The sequence below is a fragment of the Annulohypoxylon maeteangense genome (assembly GCF_022496945.1).
Source record: "Annulohypoxylon maeteangense strain CBS 123835 unplaced genomic scaffold GGS22scaffold_4, whole genome shotgun sequence".
In the NCBI taxonomy this organism is placed as follows: domain Eukaryota; kingdom Fungi; phylum Ascomycota; class Sordariomycetes; order Xylariales; family Hypoxylaceae; genus Annulohypoxylon; species Annulohypoxylon maeteangense.
In genome coordinates this window covers 1,304,880-1,327,273 of record NW_025953251.1, presented here as the reverse complement: position 1 = coordinate 1,327,273, position 22,394 = coordinate 1,304,880, and the positions used below count along the sequence as shown (strand labels likewise).

The window sequence follows — 22,394 nt, the reverse complement described above, 5'->3', positions numbered from 1 at the left end:
TGTTTCGCCGGAAGTTAAAAAAAATGACAAGAACGACAAGGGGGTTAAGGGTAGGTATGGAAGGCGACGCGCGTTGGGGCTTGGAACCAGCAGATCGACTGGAGGCTAGAGGCAAAGAATAAAAAAAATAATATCTAAAATGAGAATCGTCGTTGTGGGAGGCTTGCGATGCGTGCGCGTTCCTTGAACTGCGACGACATCGGATGGGTCGGGCCTGTAGAAAAGTACCAATTGGAGCTTACGCGATTCGATCTTTCTGGTGAACGGAGGTGAGATCCTGGACTAGAACTGCGTCAGCCCGCTGCCGAATGTGGGTACCTTCCCCCCTAGCACCTAGCACAATTGGAAACCCCTACATGATCAACCCCTACAAGCCTAAGGTTCCAGGGCATTAGCAGGGTTACCTTCCCCCCATCTGCAGGTGCTCCGGCCTAATACGCTGTGAGAAAGTCGCATCTCCCATTGAATGCCCAGAGTTGAAGACGAATCCCCTATATTGGAAGTACTATGTATACATAATCACTTGATATGTACATATCCTCTATAGTCACATATAGCTTATCTCCGCTCGGTCGGCCTTAGTTAGAAGATCTTAGATTTGTAGTGATGACTTCACTCTATCAAATATTGATTGTCCCAAGGTTTTCATCGCAAACTCCGATAGAACTCAGTGTGACATGAATATTTCGTATAGAAACTTATAATCTACCTTATATAATCACCCATCAACTAGCTGGATGTGAGTTTGTCACTCAAAATACCTCTCCAAATGCGCCCACCTTACATGCGAATCCCCTATACGGATGTCTTAGCTCCTCCTACCGTCTACCCCAGAACTGCAACAACCATAGCGGGAGCCATTGAGGCTCTGCAGAAATTCTTTCAAGTTCCCTTAGCAAAAGGTTCCCCTTCCACGGTAGTTCTCTCAGGGGCCGGTATATCCGTGGCTAGCGGACTAGCAGATTATCGAGGGCCTAACGGTACATACCGAGTGAACAAGACATATCGACCTATCTATTACAACGAATTTCTTCAGAACCACGAAGCTAGGAAACGATATTGGGCTAGGAGTTTCCTTGGCTGGACTACGCTTCTGAAAGGGAAGCCAAATGCCGGTCATTACGCGGTGAAACATCTAGGCGACTTAGGGCTAGTTCAGAGTGTGATTACGCAGAATGTGGATTCATTTCACCCCAAGGCTCACCCTGGTCTCCCCACGATTGAGTTACATGGTTATTTAAGATCTTGCGTGTGCATTTCATGCCGCGAGGAATTGCCCCGAGACACATTTCAGGATGAGCTAGCTAGGCTGAACCCTACATGGGCAGCTTTCCTACAGGAGATACTAGCATCTGGAGCCTTGGATACGGAGAATCCAGATGAAAGACGAGCCAAGGGGTTGAGGACGAATCCTGATGGTGACGTTGACCTTCCAGACGCACCGTACACGACATTCCGCTATCCCGCCTGTCCAAGATGCCTCGAAAATCCACCTGAGATCCCCGATGGAAGCCGTGCAAAGGTCGAAGTCGATGCGGACGGCGCGTGGAACCCGGCGAGTACAGCTGGTATACTAAAGCCGGCTGTCACTATGTTTGGGGAGAACATACAACCCTCCGTTAAATTGACCGCAGACCAAGCTATTGACAATGCCGGGAGTTTGCTGGTTTTAGGGACATCTCTCGCAACATATTCCGCGTGGCGGTTAGCTAAAAAGGCCAAGGATCGCGGTATCCCTATCGCGATTATCAACCTTGGAGGCGTCAGAGGCGAAGATGCTTTCTTTGCCGATCTTGACCCATCCCAAGAAGGGGGGCAAGGGGCAAGGATAGAGTTATCTACCGATGAATTGCTACCAGCCCTCGTAGAGCAATTGAGGCAATCTTCGAGCATAAAGGCTGCCCAGGAGAAATATGATCATAGTGTCGAGGAACACGGTGCCTCGGTATTCAAAGACATGATGTCGTAATGCCATATAGCGACCATATTGTATATATTATATATACTTAATAATGGAGTCAGTAGACTAGAAGAAACTTGCATAGCTTCCATTTTTCTTCTTCGGTGGTACCGTATTATCCGTGCTTGTAGCTTCTGTCTTAGCAGGAGTAGAAGGAGCCGCTGTTGGTTTCGTGTTTTCGGTCTTATTCACGTTTTTGAGGATATCGTTATTCTCGATTTCCCTTAATGCTTCTTCCCATTCTTTTTCCTTTTCAGCGTCGCCAGTGCCCAACGTCTTTTCAACATCTACCTCTTCGCCTCTCTGTAGCTTCTCTACGACCTCGCGCAGCAAACCGATACGCACTTCGGCTCGCCTTACATATGTGTCAAAGTCTTTCTTCAGGGCAATCATCTGGATAGACATGGACCCGATGAAAAGAAATATTACGATGTAGAATGTCGCCGGGTTCCACTCTTTCGACTTGGGTTTTTTCGGCGCGCCCCAATCCGCAGCTTGTTCTGAGCGTCGAAATGGCTTCGGTACCAAGCTCTTCCAAAATGATGGTTGTATTATCGATGGAGCTGAACTTGCCTGTCGAGTAAATTGGTGTCCATTGATAAATATCAACCGCGAAACTCCTGGACGGAGAGTAGAATTAATATTTGCGGCTCTACGCCATATTAATTTGTTCATGTTGAAGAAATAGCTAGGTGTATCAAGTTGAGTGAAAAAAGGACTCGATATTGGACTAACTCGAAGATTTGACTTAAAAGACTGGAAGTAGAGGGGTACCTAGGTACTTAAAATAAAAACCAAATCGCCGTCGACTTCCCCAGCTTAGGTAATATAACTGCCGGTTGTTGTCTTGCCAACAGCTCTAGCCTAATTAGGTTAAACATCATCCACTTTTGAAGTTTACATGGGTTCACGCGGAGCAAATCCACTTGAGTCACCTAGCTTTCACGATCTTCAACGTGAAGTACAACATTCATTGTTGTGTTTCCACTTTCAATTACGCCTTAGAAAGCATCTCTCTAACACACTCTTTTGCAAGTCTTAGAATTCCTATGCAATCATTTTGCTCTCTTTAGCTGGCGTGTTATTCCTCTTGCTTTTGCTCACAACTTTCTTACTACTTCAATTCCGCCTAGATTTACGATTCCTGTCCTCTCTCACTCTCTAATTACGATGATATGAAGTAGGAGTTCATGCATTTGCGATTCAATTAACACAGCATGGATTCTTTGGCTGCGCGTGCGGATACCGTCCGCAATGCAGTCACATCTATATCGACATGTAATCCAACCGTCTCTGCGACATTGAAAGACTTATTCCAGACCAATGACACTAGTAACGATTCCGCAAAACCAGGCCCGAGGCCGCGAACAACTAAGATTTCCCGCGCACCGAGCAAGGCGAATACAAATTCCGTAGCACGAAATGCGTCTGATAATGGACAGTCCTTGACAGCGAAAGAGAAGGCCATATTAGCTACTCAAGTCATTACTGCAAGTCTCAAAGCTCTAGGTGAAGCAGCAAAGACGGCATCTAGCCAAAGTCAGGACACACCCGAACCGCCCAAAAACGTTTTAGCCAAATCTGCAGTTCGCAATGTAGTTCAAAGATCGAATTCAGTTCCAATGAAGCCTATACAGCGCCAATTGAATCGTACTACAACGTCACCCAGTGTACCAAAGACGATTCGGTCACCTACTCCTCTCCCTTCCTCGACGGGCTGTCTATCATTAATAGAATGCGTACGAACATCCTTCTCGGCACTGTCAGCTCTGGAGTCGTCAAAGGCCCTCCACCTCCCTGCATTCCAATGGGAAAATGGAATGTCCTCCTTCATCAATAAACTTATCAGTCTTAATCACTTTGACTTGGCGATCAAGGAACTCAAAATATTAAAACGACGATTAGAACGCAAGGGCGGTGAGGATGTCAAGAGTACGGCGACACGTACAAAGGTGGAGTCCAATATGAGTTCACGAACACTACCCGAGTTGCTAGATTTCACCAAGACTACTATTTCTAGTCCGGCGCAACTTGGCTTGATGATCTCTTGTCAACTTCAGGTTCTTCGAATTACCCATGGCCTGAAGAAATCGACATACCTCGAGGGCATGCTACCTTTCCTCCGCGAAGACTGCTTAAATTCGCCTATAAAATTGCTTCTACTATCTCTCAAGGACGATAACCCGGACCAGACGAAATGCGTCAGGAATCTAGAGAGTCTATCACAAAGCCTTCTGTCCCTCACACCGGGTGTTTCTACGAAGGATGACGATACTGCGGTCGAACCTAGACTCTCTCCTAATACCGAGGTAGCATTAGAGGTGCAAGCGCTTGGCCTGGTTATCCGATTGCAGTCCTGGAGCGTCTCTGGCCATAGAGGCGATGTAGACAAGGATATCTTATCGCCTTTGTCTAAGTGCCTAGGTGCCTTCGTAAGAAGGTCGCCTTCTAGTAATTTCTCCATTATATTCTCAGTATTCTCCCAGATCTGGAAACGTATCGAGAAGTTAGGCCTTAGACCAACCGAATCGTCGCGATCTCCCTTAGCTGCGATATACCAGGTACTTGCAATAGTTGCAAGAGAATCTGGTAACGCCAACGAAGCTAAGAAATGGGTTGGTAAAATCAAATCCTTGACCGATCCAAGCGAAGACTCTGCCGCCAGATGCTGTTCGATTGCCGCGCAGCTGCTCGCACTCTCCCTCAAGCAATGGTCTCAGATTAATGAGAATCTGCTGATGGAAGTGCTAGAAGGACTTCGAGGACCCCTTGGTGGCACTACCGCCGAGATGGATGACCTATTAGTTAGCGTCTGTCTTCTTCGAAAATCTGTGATGAGCTTGGTTGTGGAGAAGCGTGAAGGTTCTTCCTCCCTTTCACAAGCCACTATGAAGCTTCTAGAGTCTTTTATTTTTCAACTGCCGCGTTTCACTCTGAGATGGCTAGGTAAACCCCCAAGCTCAGCTAATGGTACAAAAGACCTACTTCGCTTTGAACAGCGACGAGGGACGCTATCAACGCAATTACCTCAAATTCTCGATTCTGCATTGCTATTCGCAAAGCTACTTCTAGACGACGGCCAATTGGCGTGGGATACGATGGATTCGACATTGCAAGATTGTTTGACTATCTTAGAATATATGGGAGACCTTGCTCGTCCTGGTACTAAGATTAACCCGACCCCCTCATATCACGTCAAAATCTCGCATTTCTACTATCAGCAACATCTCGCCCTACGAAAGGCCTCGTCGAAAGCAACCGAGGCTGCCTCCTTAAAAGCACTCCGAAAATCCATCGATAGTGTAAAGAATCGTTCTGAAGCTGAGCAATCCCGAGCGCAGTTGTTGGTCAAATGGGAAAGGTTTGCTGAGCTATGCCGAGCATCGGGTCGACAAGACGATGCGATAGACGCCCTTCGTTCGATCAGGGATCATCTTGTTCGACAAGAAGTTGTCCCCAAGATCACAGAGAAACTGGCAACGGAACCTTGGTCGATAGCATGGCAACTCAATCCCGACGTCGATCAACTATCACGGACAGTATGCAATCTTGCCAAGTTGGACCGAAAGCATAACGAATGGACTTGGTTACTCTCCGGCTCGAACAAGGCTACTGCTCTAGAGCACGACCTTTATGCAATTATCTTGAAAGATCCCAAGTATGAACAGGAGGCAGATTTATCAGGATCCATCGTCAAGTCGTTATTGCAGATTTATTCCGCGGAGCGATACCCGATTCGTAGGCTACGGGCCTTACTTCATCTTCTTGCAGTGAAAATCGGCGCACAGGACGAGGTTATCGAATTGCGAGGGGAAATCGAAGTTGTCCTGAAGATTATTCGTGGGGAGGCTTTGGCTGATGATTCTGGTCTTATCCGTTATGTCTCGCATCTACAAGCATTAGCAACGTGCATATTAGGGATTGCTACAGCGGATATCAATACGCCACCGGTCAAAGAAGCCCTTGCCAACTGGAAGACTATGGTCTCCAAATGCGAGTCAGCTGAGCAATTGTCTGCACATATCGATAACCCAACGCAGCTACTCACTATTCTCCAATCCCTGGTCGACTTCGCGAGAATAGAAGGCTTGGAAACCCTACAAACCGAAATTCTCGAGCTTTCAATAAGCATCTCCAAGCTTTCGCCAAGTAGCAACTTCGAAGTGCTGATAAGCCAAAGCATCGCGCTTTGCCAGCAGCATTTGAGCCATGGTTGGTCGTCGAAGGCCGAGAAGCTGTTGCAGGATAACGAGGAACGCCTTTCCCAACCAGATGCCGACCGGGAACTTGTAATTGCTTACCAATTGGTGGCCGCTGAATATCACTTGTCACTGGGTGCTATGGACAAAGCTGAACAGCACATGTCTAATGCACGCGATGCTGAGACAACTCTGTCTTATGAACCAGGATCAAGGAAGGGAAGGAGTGCCCATAAGAGAATCACAATCGCTCGGGCTTACTCCTTGATGTCAACTCTCGCCTTAGAACGAGGGGATTGCTACAATGCTTTGCGCTTTGCAAGAACCGCTGTTAGGAAATTGTTCCATGATTGGTCCAAGTTAGACGAGATGAGGAATGCCTCACACGATGCTACTATGGATGATTCTTCACAAGCAGAGGCTTCAGAGAAAGACCAGAGTCTAAACAACTCCTACCTAAGTCAATCTGATATGCCTCGCGCGGCTACCGGTCCAGAATACTGGGCATTATCGCACCCGTTGTTCCATTTTCTGCTACAGCTTTCTTCGGTCTACTCCCATGTCGGCGTTTACCAAGAAACTTTGTACTATGCCGAACAGGCACAAAAAGTGGCAAAGAGCATCGGATCAGCTGTGTACATGTCTCAAGCTCTTGCATGGATGGCGCATGTGTGGCTTATGGCCGGTAAATCGGAAAAAGCAATGGAGATTGCTACCGAAATGAAGCCCATAGCCTTAGACTTAGAACCAACGTATCAGAACGCCAAAGTGCTGTGTCGTCTCAGTTCTATCTATGGAGAACTTGAAGACCCGGAGACACAAGCGGAGCTACTAACCAAGGCTGAGTCTATGCTTGAGGTTTTAAGTAGTGCTGATAAAGATGCGAGCGATCCTATTGCAAGCGAGCTTGAAGCCAAAATGACCAAGCTTAGCATCGAGGAAAAGCCGGTCAGCAAAGTACCAGTACGTCGTAACACCACGAGAGTACCTAGAGCCACCAAAACAGCCACCAAAAAGCAAGCGCCAAAGAAGGCAATCCCAGCCCCCCCGGTTGAAGTTCTAGCACCGGTGAAAGTTGAAGACGCTCAGCTGTCTTTCCTGCGCGGGTTAATTCTTCAGAGCCAATCGGCTATCCTCATTGCGAATGATGACTGCTCGACGGCTGTAACTACTTTGCGATCCGCATACGAGCTTTCCCGGATACCTGCAGATGTATCCCAAATCTGCTTTCTAATGGGCGTTGCTCTGATAAGGCAGAGCTTAGAACAGATTGGACAAGATGCGGTATTTTCGGTCATTCAAGACTCCACTCTTTCGTTCCCTTCAGTAACGAGGTCGCTTAAGGAGCGCACCCCAGCGGATCGATTGTCTCTACCACAGACTCCAGCTCCTCGCAGAGGCCGTGGCCCATCGAAGAAAGCGATCAATGATACAAGATCGTTCATCGAGAAGCTGCGCGAAGCCCAAGGCCACTTATTAACGGCGCATTCAATCGCGAGCCTCAACGGAGATGGTGACTTAGTTCATCGAATAGCTGTGGCATTGCAGAGCGTTGTTATTCTTCTCTCGAACACGAATTCGACAAACCCAGCCGCGAGCCACCCTTTCCACGCCACCTGCGCCGTCGAACTTGCGCGTAATCTAACATGGCGTCGCGAACGAAAAACGGTGCATTTGGATTCTTCGAAAGACTCCAAGATAGACTGGCCTGTTCTGACAAACGACACCGGAAGCAGACGCACCAGTCTCGGACTTTGTCTTGATATGGACGGCCTCTTGAAGGATTTCGTCGACATCGTCCCCAAGACCTGGAATGTCGTTTCGTTGTCACTGAGTCATGATGAGCGGGATCTTTGCATTACAAAACTCCAAGGAGGCCAAGAGCCTTTCGGAATCCGTCTCCCACTTGAGCGAGCTGCTTTGAGAGATGCCGATTTGGAGGTGCTCAGTTTCCAGCAAGGACGAGCAGAGTTGCAGGAGATCATTGAGATGGCTAATCGCACATGTCATGATGCTCGGGACATGAGCCAAAAGGGCGCCAAGTCGGCATGGTGGGCGGAACGAGAGGAACTAGATGAACGCCTGAAGAGCCTTATGGAATGCATCGAGCAGTCATGGCTCGCCGGCTTCAGGGGCATCTTCTCCCAACATCGCAGGAGAGCGGATCTGATCGCAAAATTTGAAAAGGATTTTATGAAAATTCTTGATAAGCATCTTCCCTCGCGCCGGAAAGTTCACGGCAGAAAAGCAGCTGCGAAGCCCACGACGCGTGTCAACCTCGACCCAAGAGTTTACGACATGATTATAGGGCTAGGCGATCCCACCGCTCCCGAAGGTGATCTAGACGAACCACTTATGGACTTGCTCTACTACATCGTCGATATTTTACAGTTCCACGGCGAGAGAAATGCCTACGATGAAGTCGACTTCGACGAAATGGTAATCGACACATATGATGCTTTGAATTCGTACTACGTTACTGCTAAGGGCATTAAGGAGCCGGAGGAGGGCACTCATACGATTCTCGTTCTCGACAAGTCCTTACATCCATTCCCCTTTGAAGCTCTGCCTTGCCTACAAGGATTAGCCGTCTCGCGAGTCTTCTCGCTCGACTGTCTACGACGACAAATTCTAGACGCCAAACTTGCTGGCCCGGATGCTGCCAAGAAAGACACTGAAGAGACGAGCGGTCCCAATGTACGAGAAGGACACTACGTATCGGTTAACTCGGGTACCTATATCCTCAACCCCGGCTGCGATCTCAAGAACACCCAAGCCACCTTTGGGGAACCGTTATCGACTCTCCCTCTCACCTGGAACAACATCGAGATGCGGGAACCAACAGAAGCCGAATTCGAAGCTGCCCTTAAAGAAAAAGATCTATTGCTGTATTTCGGACACGGCAGCGGAGCGCAGTACATCCGCGGCCGCACTATCCGTAAAATGGAGAAGTGCCGCGCGGTCGCGCTGCTCATGGGCTGCAGCTCCGCCTCTCTCGCCGAAGTCGGGCGCTTCGAGAGCTACGGCACCGTGCGCAACTACATGCTGTCCGGCAGCCCCGCCGTCGTGGGCACGCTGTGGGACGTCACGGACCGCGACATCGACCGCTTCGCCGGCCGCGTGTTCGAGGAATGGGGGCTCTTGCCTAAAGGTTCGTTCGCGGAGGACGCGAAGGGGAAGAGGAATCCGGCTAGGAAAAGGATCGGTGTTGTGGAGAGTACTGGAGATAGACCGGTTAGCTTGACGGAGGCGGTGGGAAGGGCCAGGGATGCGTGTCGCTTTCGCTATTTGACGGCGGCGGCGGTTTGTGTTTATGGGATTCCGGTTTATCTTAAGGACCGGTAAGCGATAGACACTATACCTACTAGGTATTGATTAGTTGGAGGTGGTGGGTTAGGGGTGCTTGCATGTGGCTACCGTTAGGGAGAAGTAAGAAAGGGGAATAGAGGTAGGGGGAGGTGGGAGGTGTTAAGATGAAGATTAGGTAGAGAGGTGCATTGCGAGGCGTTGCGGTGGAAGACTCATAGGCCCGGCGTTCTAGATACCAGGTGCTGGTTTTTTGTCTATTTCTGCGCTGGGGTGTTGGTTTGTTGATAGGATAGGATAGGATGGGATAGGATGGGGGAAAGGGTTGTCTGAATACGCTGTGTTAATGAATTGAAATTCTGTTTCTTGCATGTTAGGGGTTTTGTCTGTCTGTCTGGTTTGTTGTGGTGTTTCGTGATTAGTGCTGACAAGATGGTTGGTTAGGTAAGTTTAGGGAGGGACGGCGAAACTGGTCTACTTGGTTCGTTCTGGTTCATCGGTGATGAGTAGTTTATTGACATTTCAATACACAGCAGCACAGGAGAAGAGAAGGAGGATGTTAATTCAACGCTATTCTAACAGACCAGAAATTAGTCTTTGCAGACTTCACCCAGCCATCTCTGCCTCAGCCATCAGAGCCCCAAGTACCGAGGGAGTGAAGTAACTACCGGACGGCCTCCCACTACTGCATATCTATAGATAGTCCTGCCAGGTCTAGACGCTCGGCGCGACAGCCAGGTTTATCGGACTCTATGACCTGGGATCTCAGAGATGGATTTAGGAAGGGGAAGGGGGAATAGGGGTTGAGATGTAGTGAGATATGTTGTTTGTTTGTTAAGATGGCTTACTTACTTACCTATACACGCTCGGTAAGGGATTATGCTTTGGTTTGGCATACATACATACATAGGAGGTAGGTAGGTATCTATGTGGTGTGGTGTCGGTATGGCCCGAACGTGATTATGCCGGTGGTATATGGGTTGTGCAGCGGTAACGGGTATCGGCCTCTATCCGAGGAGAAACATGTCGGGTGGCTTGTAGTGCTTGCTCTATCTTTTTCTCTACCTTGGGCGTTACAGTAAAAGTGTATCGTGTGAGCTCGGTAACGATGAAGATGGAGACGAGCGTGTGTTCGTCAACTGCGAACTCGAAATCGGGGTGGATCAGCTGTGGGTTGGGATCCTAGCTATCTAAGTGGTCATCAAGGATACATACGGGTCGGTCACGGAAACAGCTCTATCGCCTCAAATTTCTTGTCCGAGCCGTTACATATCTCGTCGGTGGCAAGGAACTATGTGGGATCGATGACGAGGGAGATGATGAATAGAGGAGTTAGACGAAACGTCTTCGAGTTCGCCAAGTATGTTACCTGCTCTCGTCTTTGCATGTGCTTCCTCGCCATCGATCCTACTTAAGACCTGGTGGACATGCTCTCTCGGGGGCAGCGATGGTTTCGTCGTCCCGCCACGATTACCCACCTACGTACGAGAGCACGCTGCAGTGCCAAGGTGATCGGGGCCAGCCACCGGCGAGCGTCGACAGATACGGTTGAATCTACCTTTTTGCGCTGTATCTCTACGTCCGGGTGGCACCAGATCTGAACTAGACCAGATCGGAGAAGGATATGGCGATGCGGAAGGCCCGGTGGTTCTAAACTAAGTCTCTCCTGTCTTTCTCCAACCTCCTTCGTTCGAAGTGATACCCCCCTCCCATCAAAATTCTAGCCCCGATCTAGGTGCATCTTTCTCTCTTCTGATGGTAGATGAGAAATGGCCCGAATAATGGGTAGCGGTAATACCCTCTGAGGTTCACTCTAGGTGAGCCCTCGATGGCACGGTTGTGCTCGGCCGCAGGACGACCATGCCACAGCGTAGCCGTCGAGTAACCCTTCTACCTACGGTGCGGTGATAGTGCTAGAAGCGGCCATTCACCCACGATTCACCTGAAATTACTCGAAGGGGGCTCAAGATGAACGACCAAGCAGATCACATGTGGGCATCACTTCCCTTTCCTTTAATTTTCTGTCTTCTCTCCTTTTTATGACTACGGCAAGGGCATGTATCAAAAGACGTTGTGCTACCTCGCAGTATTGGCTCTCATGCGCTACGCCGGCGAAGTCCATCCGGCGAAGAAACTTCGGGGGCGCTCAGGGAGGACATGGATAAACGTGCCACAGAGATCACCTATTACCTCCTAGCCTAGCGCAGATCTCGAGGGTCCACGTCACACAGACCGTAGAGAGAAGAATTTAGGTAACAGAGATTAGAATATTACACACTTTTATTTTTCTTACTATTGCAAAGTTGTGCGTTGCATGCTTTACCGTCTCGTCCTTCCCGTATCATCCTGGGAACTCTGGTAGTCTGGGGAAGGTAAATCATTGCGTGATTTGGCCGATCCTCTTATGAGCGACAGATTATGTGACAGTTACTATATATAAATATAGGCATTTTAGTTACTTTGAGTTAGTCTCTATGCGAGATATTGTGTGGATGGTAGGTAGGTACCTAGCCAGCATAGGACACAGATTGTTCTACCGTATAATGGAATAATACGGACACTGTTTCCTGCTCTATCAAGTAGTCGGAAGTTATGCTGCTTCCGAAGTTGGCCGATCGAGTAGAGACAAGTAGCCTCCGTCCTCTCTGCCTCTAATACTCGGTGTTGTTCCGATACGGGGATATATATCCCCATGAGAACCGAACTATCCATGGCAACTGTGTACCTAGGTACGGCGCTTATCCATAGTCGCTTTTATGAGAATGAAGCAGTTACTGGATGAGAGAGACTACCAAGAACTTAGGTAATTCCCCATGCTGGTAGGTTGTTCCTGGTAGGTGTCCATCCGCCTTCGACGACAAGGCTGGAGCTTGAAGAGTGTAGGTTGCACAGCGGCACCAGAATGGTAGACCGTTAGCAACGCCAAGCTTGGATGGGTTTTTTATTCTCCCATGATATCCAATTCGCTACCGAGGTCCACATCCGGTATAAGTTAAAATATGTCGGGAATTTCGAAATATTCCATGACTGTTCTGCGCAGCTGGATGGGGAACGGCGGTAAAATACGTATTGTCCACATTAAGCGGGATGCGCAGGGGTCCCCTCCTCTTTTCGGTGTCCCTTGGGCTATAGCTAGAGTCGCTTCTTTAACGGACCGAGTCAATGTATGTATGATGATGTCTCGGTCGCATGCTTCTATCTTCTCTTATTCTTTCACTTTGTTCTTTCCACATTCTCTCTCGGCCGTGTCTGCGCGTCCACTGCAGTAGACAGATGTACCACGAGACCATCTGTAACATCGGTTCGTGGACAAGTCTCGGTATCGAGACGAGAGATACATAATGCAGTGAGACCTTACCACAAGGCGCATCTCGCCTCGCTTTAGGACACGTCAGGAAGCTTAATCATCATCAAAGCCTCATGGTAGATGATAGATAGGCGTTAAGCGTCAAGGACGCGCAAAACTTACAAGACTCAAAGTGTTACATGAGAGAATGGCGTCTCATACCGTTGAGGTTGACTGTCCCTTGCATTTCTTTAACCACAGATGACCTCCGGTTGGTAGGATCCATGTTACTTAGGACCAACAATGATACGCCTAGCGATGATCCGGAACTCTAGACGACATCTGTTGAGGGAACTCTCTCGAATGAAAGATGAATGTATCTCTTCGGTAAGACAAAGGGAAATTCTGGTATGTGTGAGCTGGCAGGTATGTATTGGATGTAATGTATGTATGAGTGTAGCAGTATGTAAGTAGGTAGATACCGTATGTAGGTATGTAGGTATGTTTGATATGTACCTAGGTAGGTAATGAGAGATATCTAGTCAAGATAGAGGCCGATTTCGCCACCCCTGAATAGAACATTATGGTAGGCTTCTAGCGGGTCCGGGGGTGGCCAAGCCAAGTTAAGAAGATGTATGGTAACATTCCGAGATGTGCATGAGGTCGCCCCCGTGGTGGTAGAGGGTTTGTCGATACAACCGATCGACATAACAAACCAAGTTGGCGCGCGTATTGCTGTATAGAAGGAAATGATAATAATAATAAAACAAAACGCTGGTAGACGAGCGAAATAAGGTCTCGCGGGACTTGTTCGCTCTGGCGGATGCAACACTCTTTTTTCTGGGGGTAATATAAAGCGCGAGACTTGAGGCCTGTCATGCGGCTTTGCGGTAACCTTCTTGCAGATAAGCCATGATGCAGATTTTTGCCCGGAAATTACTATAGATGAGCGAAACGAGATATTGACATAAGGGGCAAGGCTAATCGGAAGGTATATCTCCAAATAGGAAATGGTTCAAGCCCAATTTTGTCGAAAAGATCGCTCCAGGGCAATTGAATCTATTACCTAGAAGTACTCATGTCAGCTCTATCCAGCCAATCTTATCTACCTGTTAACCCGTTTGCCAGTGAGCGAAAGCCTCTTCCTTCCGCGCCATGTTAAGTGTAGCTATAATAGATATAACTGAGCGGGTCTCATATATGCATGGTCAAATTCGAGTAAGAAAAAATTTGATCAACTCTACCCTCCCTGGCTGCCTGAGCAATTGTTTCTCCGCTGCTCCAGGTCGATCAACGAAAATCAATGAGATTAGATTCGATCGTGCAAAAACATGATTTTCGTAATCTCTTGGTCAGGTCGCTGTGCTGGTACTACATCATGATCTGCGACGGGATGTGGCTTGCTAGTAGGCTTGTCTACCTAGTTGCCTAGTAGTTATCTAGTAACATCGTAACATTAGGGTCCTGTCGTGCTGGACGATCTACGGAAAAGGTATGGTTGCCTTCGCATCCGAATATCACTCTCCTGTAGGGCACCGGGCTGTCCGGGGTTTCCATCACTGACCTGCGGGCCAGTGGTAGGACGACATGGGTTGGATTGTGTGATTAAGACATGGCAAGAAGAATCATGTAAATAATAAATAAAAAATAAGAATAATAATAAAATAATCGAGATAGTCAGGAGCTTGAAGAGCTTCTAACAGCTCGGCATGAGCTTAGTTGTTGCTGACATTCCTGTTTGTGCATATTCTAAGTGATTTGACATAGACCGAAAGAGGGAGGATGAAAACCTGACAAGAACAAAAGGAAAGATGAGAAGGATGGGGTACGAAGTAATGGATTAATTAATCGCTAGGAATTACTAGGTTATTGCTGATATTTTATTCGGAAAAGCAGATATGTATTAGGAGGGGACTTCGAGAGAAAGAAGGAGAAACCCCCGGCCGAAGAATGCGCGGCGGATGCACGCAATGGAGGTAAGCGCAAGTCGTCAACCGCGTGGACATGTAATTGACAACCGGCCATAAAAATGGCCGAGAGAAGGAGCAGAAAACCAATAAGAATTTCTAGAATTCCAAGCTCCGACCCCACTCCTTAATACATCGTACAGTAACTTCTTCTTCATCCCAGTTCATCCCTGAGACTTCCCTTGCTCCTAAGCCACGCCCCCCTTCTACGGACAAGCGTAACCAATCATATAACAAACACATAATAATATCCCTAACTAGAACCTCACTTCTAACTAAGTCTAGGGTGTTAAAATGTCCGATTGATTTCGTGGCGGGTGACGAGACACAGCATACAAGATACGGCCATGCTACTCGATTCGATCCCCCATCCCCCACGCGCATGTTGAGGCGCGAATAATACAACAATACGTCGAGAATAGATATTTCGATATCTCCAAACTGTCACCTTAGTCCTCTAATCACCTATGTAGGCAATGCATTCATCATGCACCGAGCAATAAATAACGCGTTCTCTTATACTTACTCCGAGGGCCAGGCAAGCAATGGGCAAGCAATAGGCAAGCAACATGAAGCAACATGAGGCAACTGAGGGGGAATTCGCACCGCACATCGTTAAGAAAAATCCTGCACCTTCTTCTACAAGTTCAGTCCTCAAGCTACAAGTGCATGCTGACCTACCTTAGCAAAGCCAACAGGAAGCTAGAGAATGCCAAGAATTGAATTGTCTCCACACGCTAATGATACCCCAGAGGCTCTAAAGTGTAGCTTCGTGTAGCTGCCAGGTGGTGTAGGACCTAGGTACATATTTAGGTACATAGGGGTAACACTTGGGGGGGATTGGGGGAGGGTTCCACTATTTCTTTTTTTATCAATCAGAACCAACCAGCTGAAATATCATACTCCGTTTGAGGCGCCTTTAAACAGCTCATCAATATTCATTCCATATTATGACGTCAAATGTTGGAATGAAAATTCCCTCTGCACACTGATCTAGGGACATGTGCCAATGCAGCGTGATGACATTGACATCCTCTCGATGGACGCGGACGACGAATACAATCGGTATTGTAGTCGACCTTGAGGGGTGCTTCATATCAGCTATGTTGGAACTTGGGGACGAGTTTGGTGATTGCGCCCGTTCATGCCTACATGTTACCTACATACATATAGATCTCCCAAGGAGCTGGATGCCTAGACCTCGGGTTCGCCTATGAATGGCCGGAATGGATGGATATTGGAGACCTTTATGTGTCACGAGGCCGTTGGGAACTAGTGTAAGAATTGTAAGTTGAACAGGATTGAGAAAGTTGCCCAAGTGACTAATGAGTCGCTTGTTAATGCTATCTTGAATTATAGTCGAAGACACTAGATACCACTATTGAGACTTTACATGTGGATATGGCGTACCTAGTAGTAGTTCATCAGGCTATCAACCGTACCTACCTACCTCTTACACTGGCGTACAAATATCATGAGATGTGCACAGGAGCTTAGCGGCTCAGGTACCATGAGAAGTAGGGATTGGTAGTCGAATTCTTCCCCAGCTTACAGCTAGAGACTGGAGCTGTGTTAGCTGGAAGAGCACTATGTAACTAACACATGCATCAAGTAGAGCGCCCCGCGAGCTGCATCGAGAGCTGTGCCAGATGATCCACTTTTTTATAGACCCTAGAGATGAAATTGATCTTAGAGGATGAATAAGCTAATACCAATTGCATATAAAACATGGAATAGGTAAATCATAAGTACCAAGATATAATAGACGGCGTAAACTCGGCATTGATAACAATTACTTATCAACATCTGCTCTATTCGAATACATCATATCTTTTGGTAGCAGATACATGTCCAAATAGGAACTTGCAATCACCTATACTTCTAAACCGAGCTTGATTTATAACGAGATGGTAACTAGGAATCTTAGTATGTACATAAGATACGAATTATATCTAAGATACAACGAAGACCCACTCCAGCAGGTTCGTTGTCTTCAACAGATTCAACAGATCCTCAGCAAGGCTTAGTGGCTGGGTGGATAAGCACCATAGAAATGCATGGCTAGAAGAGTCTAGTATATCATTTCTGGATGGAGCTAGGATCTTAGGGTAAAGTCCCAACTATCCACCAATTATACGTGTAGCATTGACTCTCCCATAGTATGCTGGGTACTACCGCACGCTAGTACTATGCAATAATATTTGGTATCTCCAGCATCAAATGACAATCAGTATAATGTCTATATTCCTAAGAGATTACTCAAGAAATGTTCTTAGGATAGTCGTCGTTGTGTGCGCCTCAAACAATTGCATAGATTATTAAGAATGATAGCTCGTTTGTAAGAGTAGCACTCCGTGGTCCGAATACGATCAACTCCGTCTCCTCGTGAGATGTACATCTTTAACAAGCCTCGTGGTTAATGCTGGTAATCGTTACAGTACGTACCGCCTTCCATCCTACCCGAACACCCAGTGGTCCCCACCCATCAAGGTCCATCTAGTATCCACCGTTCTCCATCAGCTTAAACCATACTGGTTAGCGTTATTACCCCACAATGATGGCCCGAACACGCATGGGGTTCCACAGAAGGTTTGCAGGAGAAGCGGTTTCCAATCTGTGGTCTTCTTGTCGTTCTCTCAAAAAAGATGCAGGTGCTTTCCAAGGTTCCAAGGTTGATGTCAAGAACGTTTATCTAACCGGCGCGCACCCCGTTACACTACCTAACTTAACCTTACCACCTTTCCCTCCCAGCGCCATCCGTTGTCGAATGTAGACAACTTCTTACAACAACCCCCCGAGTTTCTATTCTATCTACAACGGAGGATCTTCCTTCGCGTTGCTTTTCAGTTTGTCATGATACATTCTCGCACGGCGCTGGCGTTTTTGCTCCCTCATACTCGGTCCGGCTGAGAGCGACGTCCAAATATCCGGTCGCGCGCGCGCGGGGCTGACTCTCGAATTGATTGCATTCAGCCCTCTGTAAAATTATAGCAAGAACTAGAAGACGCTGAAAGACGCTGCAAGACCTTGGAAGCTGTTGAGAGTAACGCTGGGCGCTGTTGATCCCTTTCCTCTTCCACGATCGAAGAGGGCCATACAACCCCCGAAATGTCACCTAGTCAATCTCACCTTAGTGTTCAGTCCTTCCCATCCGCGGATATCGATGGCTCGCAACCTGTTGTTAAATCGGAACCTCAGCTCAATCCGATTGAGTCGGCGGACCTAAATGGTTTTTCTTTAGACAATCATCACGATGCGCTCTCAAATGATGCCGCCTCGCACGGTTTGATCGACACCTCTCAATTTCCTGACTTCCATTTTCCCTTCCAGGAAATGACCGAAGCCGGCCAAATGATCGACTTAGAAGACCATACGAATGAGTTGTTTGCCACACCCGGTCACGGATCAATCTCGTCAATTGGTGACCGGAAGGGCTCCACCGCCTCAGGACCTCACAGCACCATTTATACCATGATTGACCCTTCACAACAAAATAGGCAACGAAGCATCGATGAGTCTGAGGATGGAAGCCAAGAGAGCCCGCACGTTGGTACTAACTCCCTAGAAGACAATATGTCGGATGAGTTTGGCCTATCGACAGGTGGCCCTAGCGATGGTACCGACCTTGGGGGAAAGCTCAAGGAGAATAAATCCGATCCAGCACCAGCGTGGAGTGAGCTAAAGACGAAAGCAGGGAAGGAAAGAAAAAGACTGCCTCTGGCTTGCATTGCGTGTCGGAGGAAGAAAATACGTTGTTCAGGCGAGAAACCAGCATGTAAACATTGTCTTCGGTCCCGGATCCCGTGTGTATATAAAGTCACCACGAGAAAAGCAGCTCCAAGGACCGATTATATGGCCATGCTGGATAAACGATTAAAGAGGATGGAAGACCGAATCATCAAGCTCGTACCTAAATCAGAGCAAGATGCATCGGCTACTAACGTTGTCCGGGGCGTGGTGAAACCCGCTATCCCCGGAACTCTACCTACCGGAAAACAAACGACGAAGAAGCGAGGAGCAGAAGAGGCATTTGGCGCAGAACTTGATCATTGGGCTAGGAGTGGACCTAAGGCTAGGATAGAAGGCTCTGGCAAGCCCACGTCGTTGCAAGTGCAAGAAGCTGAAGAGAGCAAGCTTCTGTACGAGGGTGCTGAGGCATTACCGCCTAAAGACGTTCAAGAACACCTGGCGGATGTATTCTTTGAAAATATCTATGGCCAGGCTTATCATCTCCTTCATAAACCAAGCTACATGAGGAAGCTGAAGTATGCCCCCTCTTCTCCCCTCTCACTTATTTTATTTTACTGTACTTGATGTATTTTGCTATCCATGACTAATCATCCTCTATAGAGCTGGCACCTTACCTCCGGTCTTAGTACTTTCTGTCTGTGCGATTTCTGCCCGTTTTTCTACCCATCCAAAGTTCTCGATGACGAATAACTTCCTCCGAGGAGAAGAGTGGGCAGCGCCGGCTCGAGATATTGTGACGAGGCGCTATGAGTGGCCAAACATCACTATACTAACCTGCCTACTGCTTCTCGGTTTGCATGAATTTGGCACATGCCATGGAGGAAGAAGCTGGGCTTTGGGTGGCCAAGCCACTCGCATGGCGTTTGCACTACAGTTGCACAAAGACTTAGAGTATGATCCCATGCGGCTGAATCCGACGAAGCAGCTTAGTTTTATCGATCGCGAAATCCGAAGGCGTACAATGTGGGCCTGTTTTCTAATGGATAGGTTTAATTCATCAGGGACAGACCGACCTATGTTTATAAAGGAAGAAACAGTCAAGATCCAGCTACCAATCAAGGAGAAACTCTTCCAGCTCGATATGCCGGGACCAACTGAAGATTTGCAAGGCCAAATCCCTCACCCAGTGCCGACCGACGAAGGTCAACTCTCTGATGCCAAAGACAACATGGGCGTAGCAGCATACATGGTCCGCTCCATCGCCTTATGGGGAAGAATAATAAATTTCTTGAACCAAGGAGGAAAGGATACAGATGAGCAACCGATGTGGGAAACTGATTCCGAATATACCGCTCTGGTCAAACAAGCTGAAGACTTCGCCGATAACCTACCAGACGGGCTGAAATACAGCGCCGAAAATCTCCATCTACACCAAACCGAAGGAATGGCCAACCAATTTGTGTTTTTGCACATATCCATACAACAGAACGTCTTATTCATGAATCGATTTGCTGTCTCCTCTCCGGGCGGCTTGTCGAATACGGACGTCCCCAAGACTTTTATCACACAGGCGGGAGCAAAAGCATTTGCTGCTGCTAACAGGATTTCCGAACTGCTGAAGGATGCAGAACATTACATGATCACGGCGCCTTTCGTGGGATATTGCGCGTTCCTATCGAGTACCGTTCACATATTCGGCATTTTCTCCGGAAATTCAGCCGTGGAAGTCTCGGCAAAGAAGAATCTGGCAATAAACGTCAAGTTCCTCTCAAAAATGAAACGTTACTGGGGGATGTTCCACTTTATGGCAGAAAATCTACGCGAGCAGTATAAGACGTGTGCTGATGCTGCGCGACAAGGTACACCAGCTAATGACAACCCCGCAGCATCGCCAATTTTCCAGTATGGAGATTGGTTTGATAGATATCCGCACGGCGTATCTCAACCAGAATTTGTCGAACCTGCCTCCTTCAAAAAGAAGGAAACAGGCGAAGATGCAGTTCTTGAACAGAAAGCCGAACTGCACACGGTGGAAGAGTTCTTTACGCAACTCTCGCCGCCGCAAAGTACAGGTGAAGTACGTGAGAATAACGGAACAAGTAGACCGCCCTTGATGAAGCGAAAGTCGATAGCGAAGAAAGGTAGCATATCGTCGCGTGGCGAACAGCAGCAACTCGAACCCCTTCTCACCGACCTCAGCGCCGGTAGCATTCCCGAACAGATCCAGCGCATCCAGCAGGCGCAACAGCAAAGAGTACAGGCTCAGCGAAATTACCGCCTGAACGGACAAAACAGTGGGCCTATCTCCTTCAACCCCAATCTCGCACATGGACGCTCACAAATGCCAGCAGCGAACTATCACGCCCTGTCACCGATCAGCCCTGTTACCGTCGGCGGGTTCCAGCACGGTCATGGTCATCAGCACCACGGGTTCTACAACCCAGACCTTCTTTCGCTGTCCCTCTCGAATAATTCGGCCGGGATGCTGCCACAGCTTGATCGACAGCTTGTATTCAACGCATATGGTGGGATGGATCCTTCTACAATCAGCGGTCCTGAGGCGATTATGGATTGGGACGCGTTGGCTGGGAATGGCAATAATTCGAGCAGGGGCCACCACGCGAATGGGTCAAATGGAGGTTCGGGTGAAGGGCCAAACCATCACCACGAGGGCCTGCCCGGCGGGTTTGTTGCTGAACCCTCTTCTGCATGGTTTATGCCATTCAACATGGAGCCACCGGAACTTGGCCAAGAGCTGGGTGGCTTAGGTGGCGTTGATGGATTCGGGATGTTTAGTCCCGGTGTCCATACTCCGGGGGCTGGGCTAGGCCTGCGTAGGGGAGGCCGATAAGATAGTCGGATGGAGGCGTTCACGTCATGCATCTGACCTTGTACATGACGAAAATGGGGGCAGACCTGCATGGGAACTATCCTCGTGTAACTGAATCACCATGCTATGGTGATGGATCGACCCATACTATATATCTGTGCTGGCTATTTGGTTGATATATACATACATTTACTTACATCATTGTAGTATATATCCTTAAGACGGGGGAAGGAGGGTAACGAAAGCGACGGTTTTCTTATTCCGCCAACGATGGATGACGTATACGTACCTTCACTTTTTTATTTGTACATTTTTGGAATGCATCTTAAGGACCAAGGGGGGCATGTCCTTCTCGATCTTGCGGAATTTTTTTCTCTCATCTCAATGGGTCGGCCAGACAGACAGGAAACGGAGTTGAATATTTAAGACTCTTTTTTTGCTTGTCGGAGGGGAACTGGGGGGGCGGAATGGGGTTAAAAGGGAAGAAAGCTGCTGCGCCTACATCTGTTATTTCTTGGCTAAGCTGTCTTTGCGCTCGTTGTTTTGTCTATATATCTTTGTATCTCTCTCCGTGTTGCTGTTTTGTCATAGGAAGGAAGCTTGGGAATGGGGGTTTCCCGAGGAGTCGAGAGGGTTGGAAATTCCCAATATGGAGCAGTTTGTTTCCCACCCATAACCATGGATGGCCCTTTTTCTGTAGCGTTGCATTTGTCGGTATGTTGGTATGAATGATGCTACCTGATAACGAACGGCGCGACGAAACGAAGATAAAAGCGAGAGGGGGGGACTTTTCCGATAAATATAAACAAAATCGAATAAAACTTTTACTTGTTACTGCTTCTGCTTCTTACCTTATGACGGCACGGCTCCTGATACTTAGTTATAACAATGAAATGAACGATCTGGCGTGTTCGGGGATCTGCGATGCTGTTCCTTTTAGTGGTACGATACCGCGCCATTTTGGGGCCAGCGCTCGCCCAGCGGAGCAAAGACAGGGGCTGATCGCGCCCAGCTTTCGGGTGCCGGCAGCGGGAGTTGGGGGGCGTTGGTACGATTTTACGAAGGGTTGGCAGCTGAGATCTAACGTGATTCTTATACTAATTACATCCATACTAGGTACTAGATAGATCTGGGGTATCGAACTTTTTATTGTCCT

General features: G+C 48.0%; 4 protein-coding genes across 4 annotated transcripts; 3 read left to right on the top strand and 1 right to left on the bottom strand.

The window, feature by feature from the left end:
- The first annotated feature begins 610 nt into the window (after positions 1–610).
- GGS22DRAFT_157192 (DHS-like NAD/FAD-binding domain-containing protein) lies at positions 611–2,686 on the top strand. Its single transcript, XM_047960467.1, has one exon. It carries the CDS (start codon positions 770–772, stop codon positions 1,967–1,969), a length of 1,200 nt encoding a protein of 399 aa, XP_047821281.1. The 5' UTR covers positions 611–769; the 3' UTR covers positions 1,970–2,686.
- On the bottom strand, positions 1,999–2,911 carry GGS22DRAFT_109596 (uncharacterized protein). The gene has a single exon (XM_047957901.1). The coding sequence runs from the start codon at positions 2,633–2,635 to the stop codon at positions 2,027–2,029; it is 609 nt and encodes a 202-aa protein (XP_047821280.1). The 5' UTR covers positions 2,636–2,911; the 3' UTR covers positions 1,999–2,026.
- Positions 2,912–3,119: 208 nt separating this feature from the next.
- GGS22DRAFT_198732 (peptidase family C50-domain-containing protein) lies at positions 3,120–9,836 on the top strand. The gene has a single exon (XM_047966170.1). The coding sequence runs from the start codon at positions 3,178–3,180 to the stop codon at positions 9,502–9,504; it is 6,327 nt and encodes a 2,108-aa protein (XP_047821279.1). The 5' UTR covers positions 3,120–3,177; the 3' UTR covers positions 9,505–9,836.
- An 8,233-nt stretch (positions 9,837–18,069) lies between these two features.
- On the top strand, positions 18,070–21,259 carry GGS22DRAFT_178554 (zinc finger transcription factor 1; the record flags this gene model as incomplete). Its single annotated transcript, XM_047963587.1, has 2 exons — positions 18,070–18,983; positions 19,069–21,259. The coding sequence occupies 2 exons, from the start codon at positions 18,070–18,072 to the stop codon at positions 21,257–21,259; spliced, it is 3,105 nt and encodes a 1,034-aa protein (XP_047821278.1).
- Positions 21,260–22,394: the final 1,135 nt, after the last annotated feature.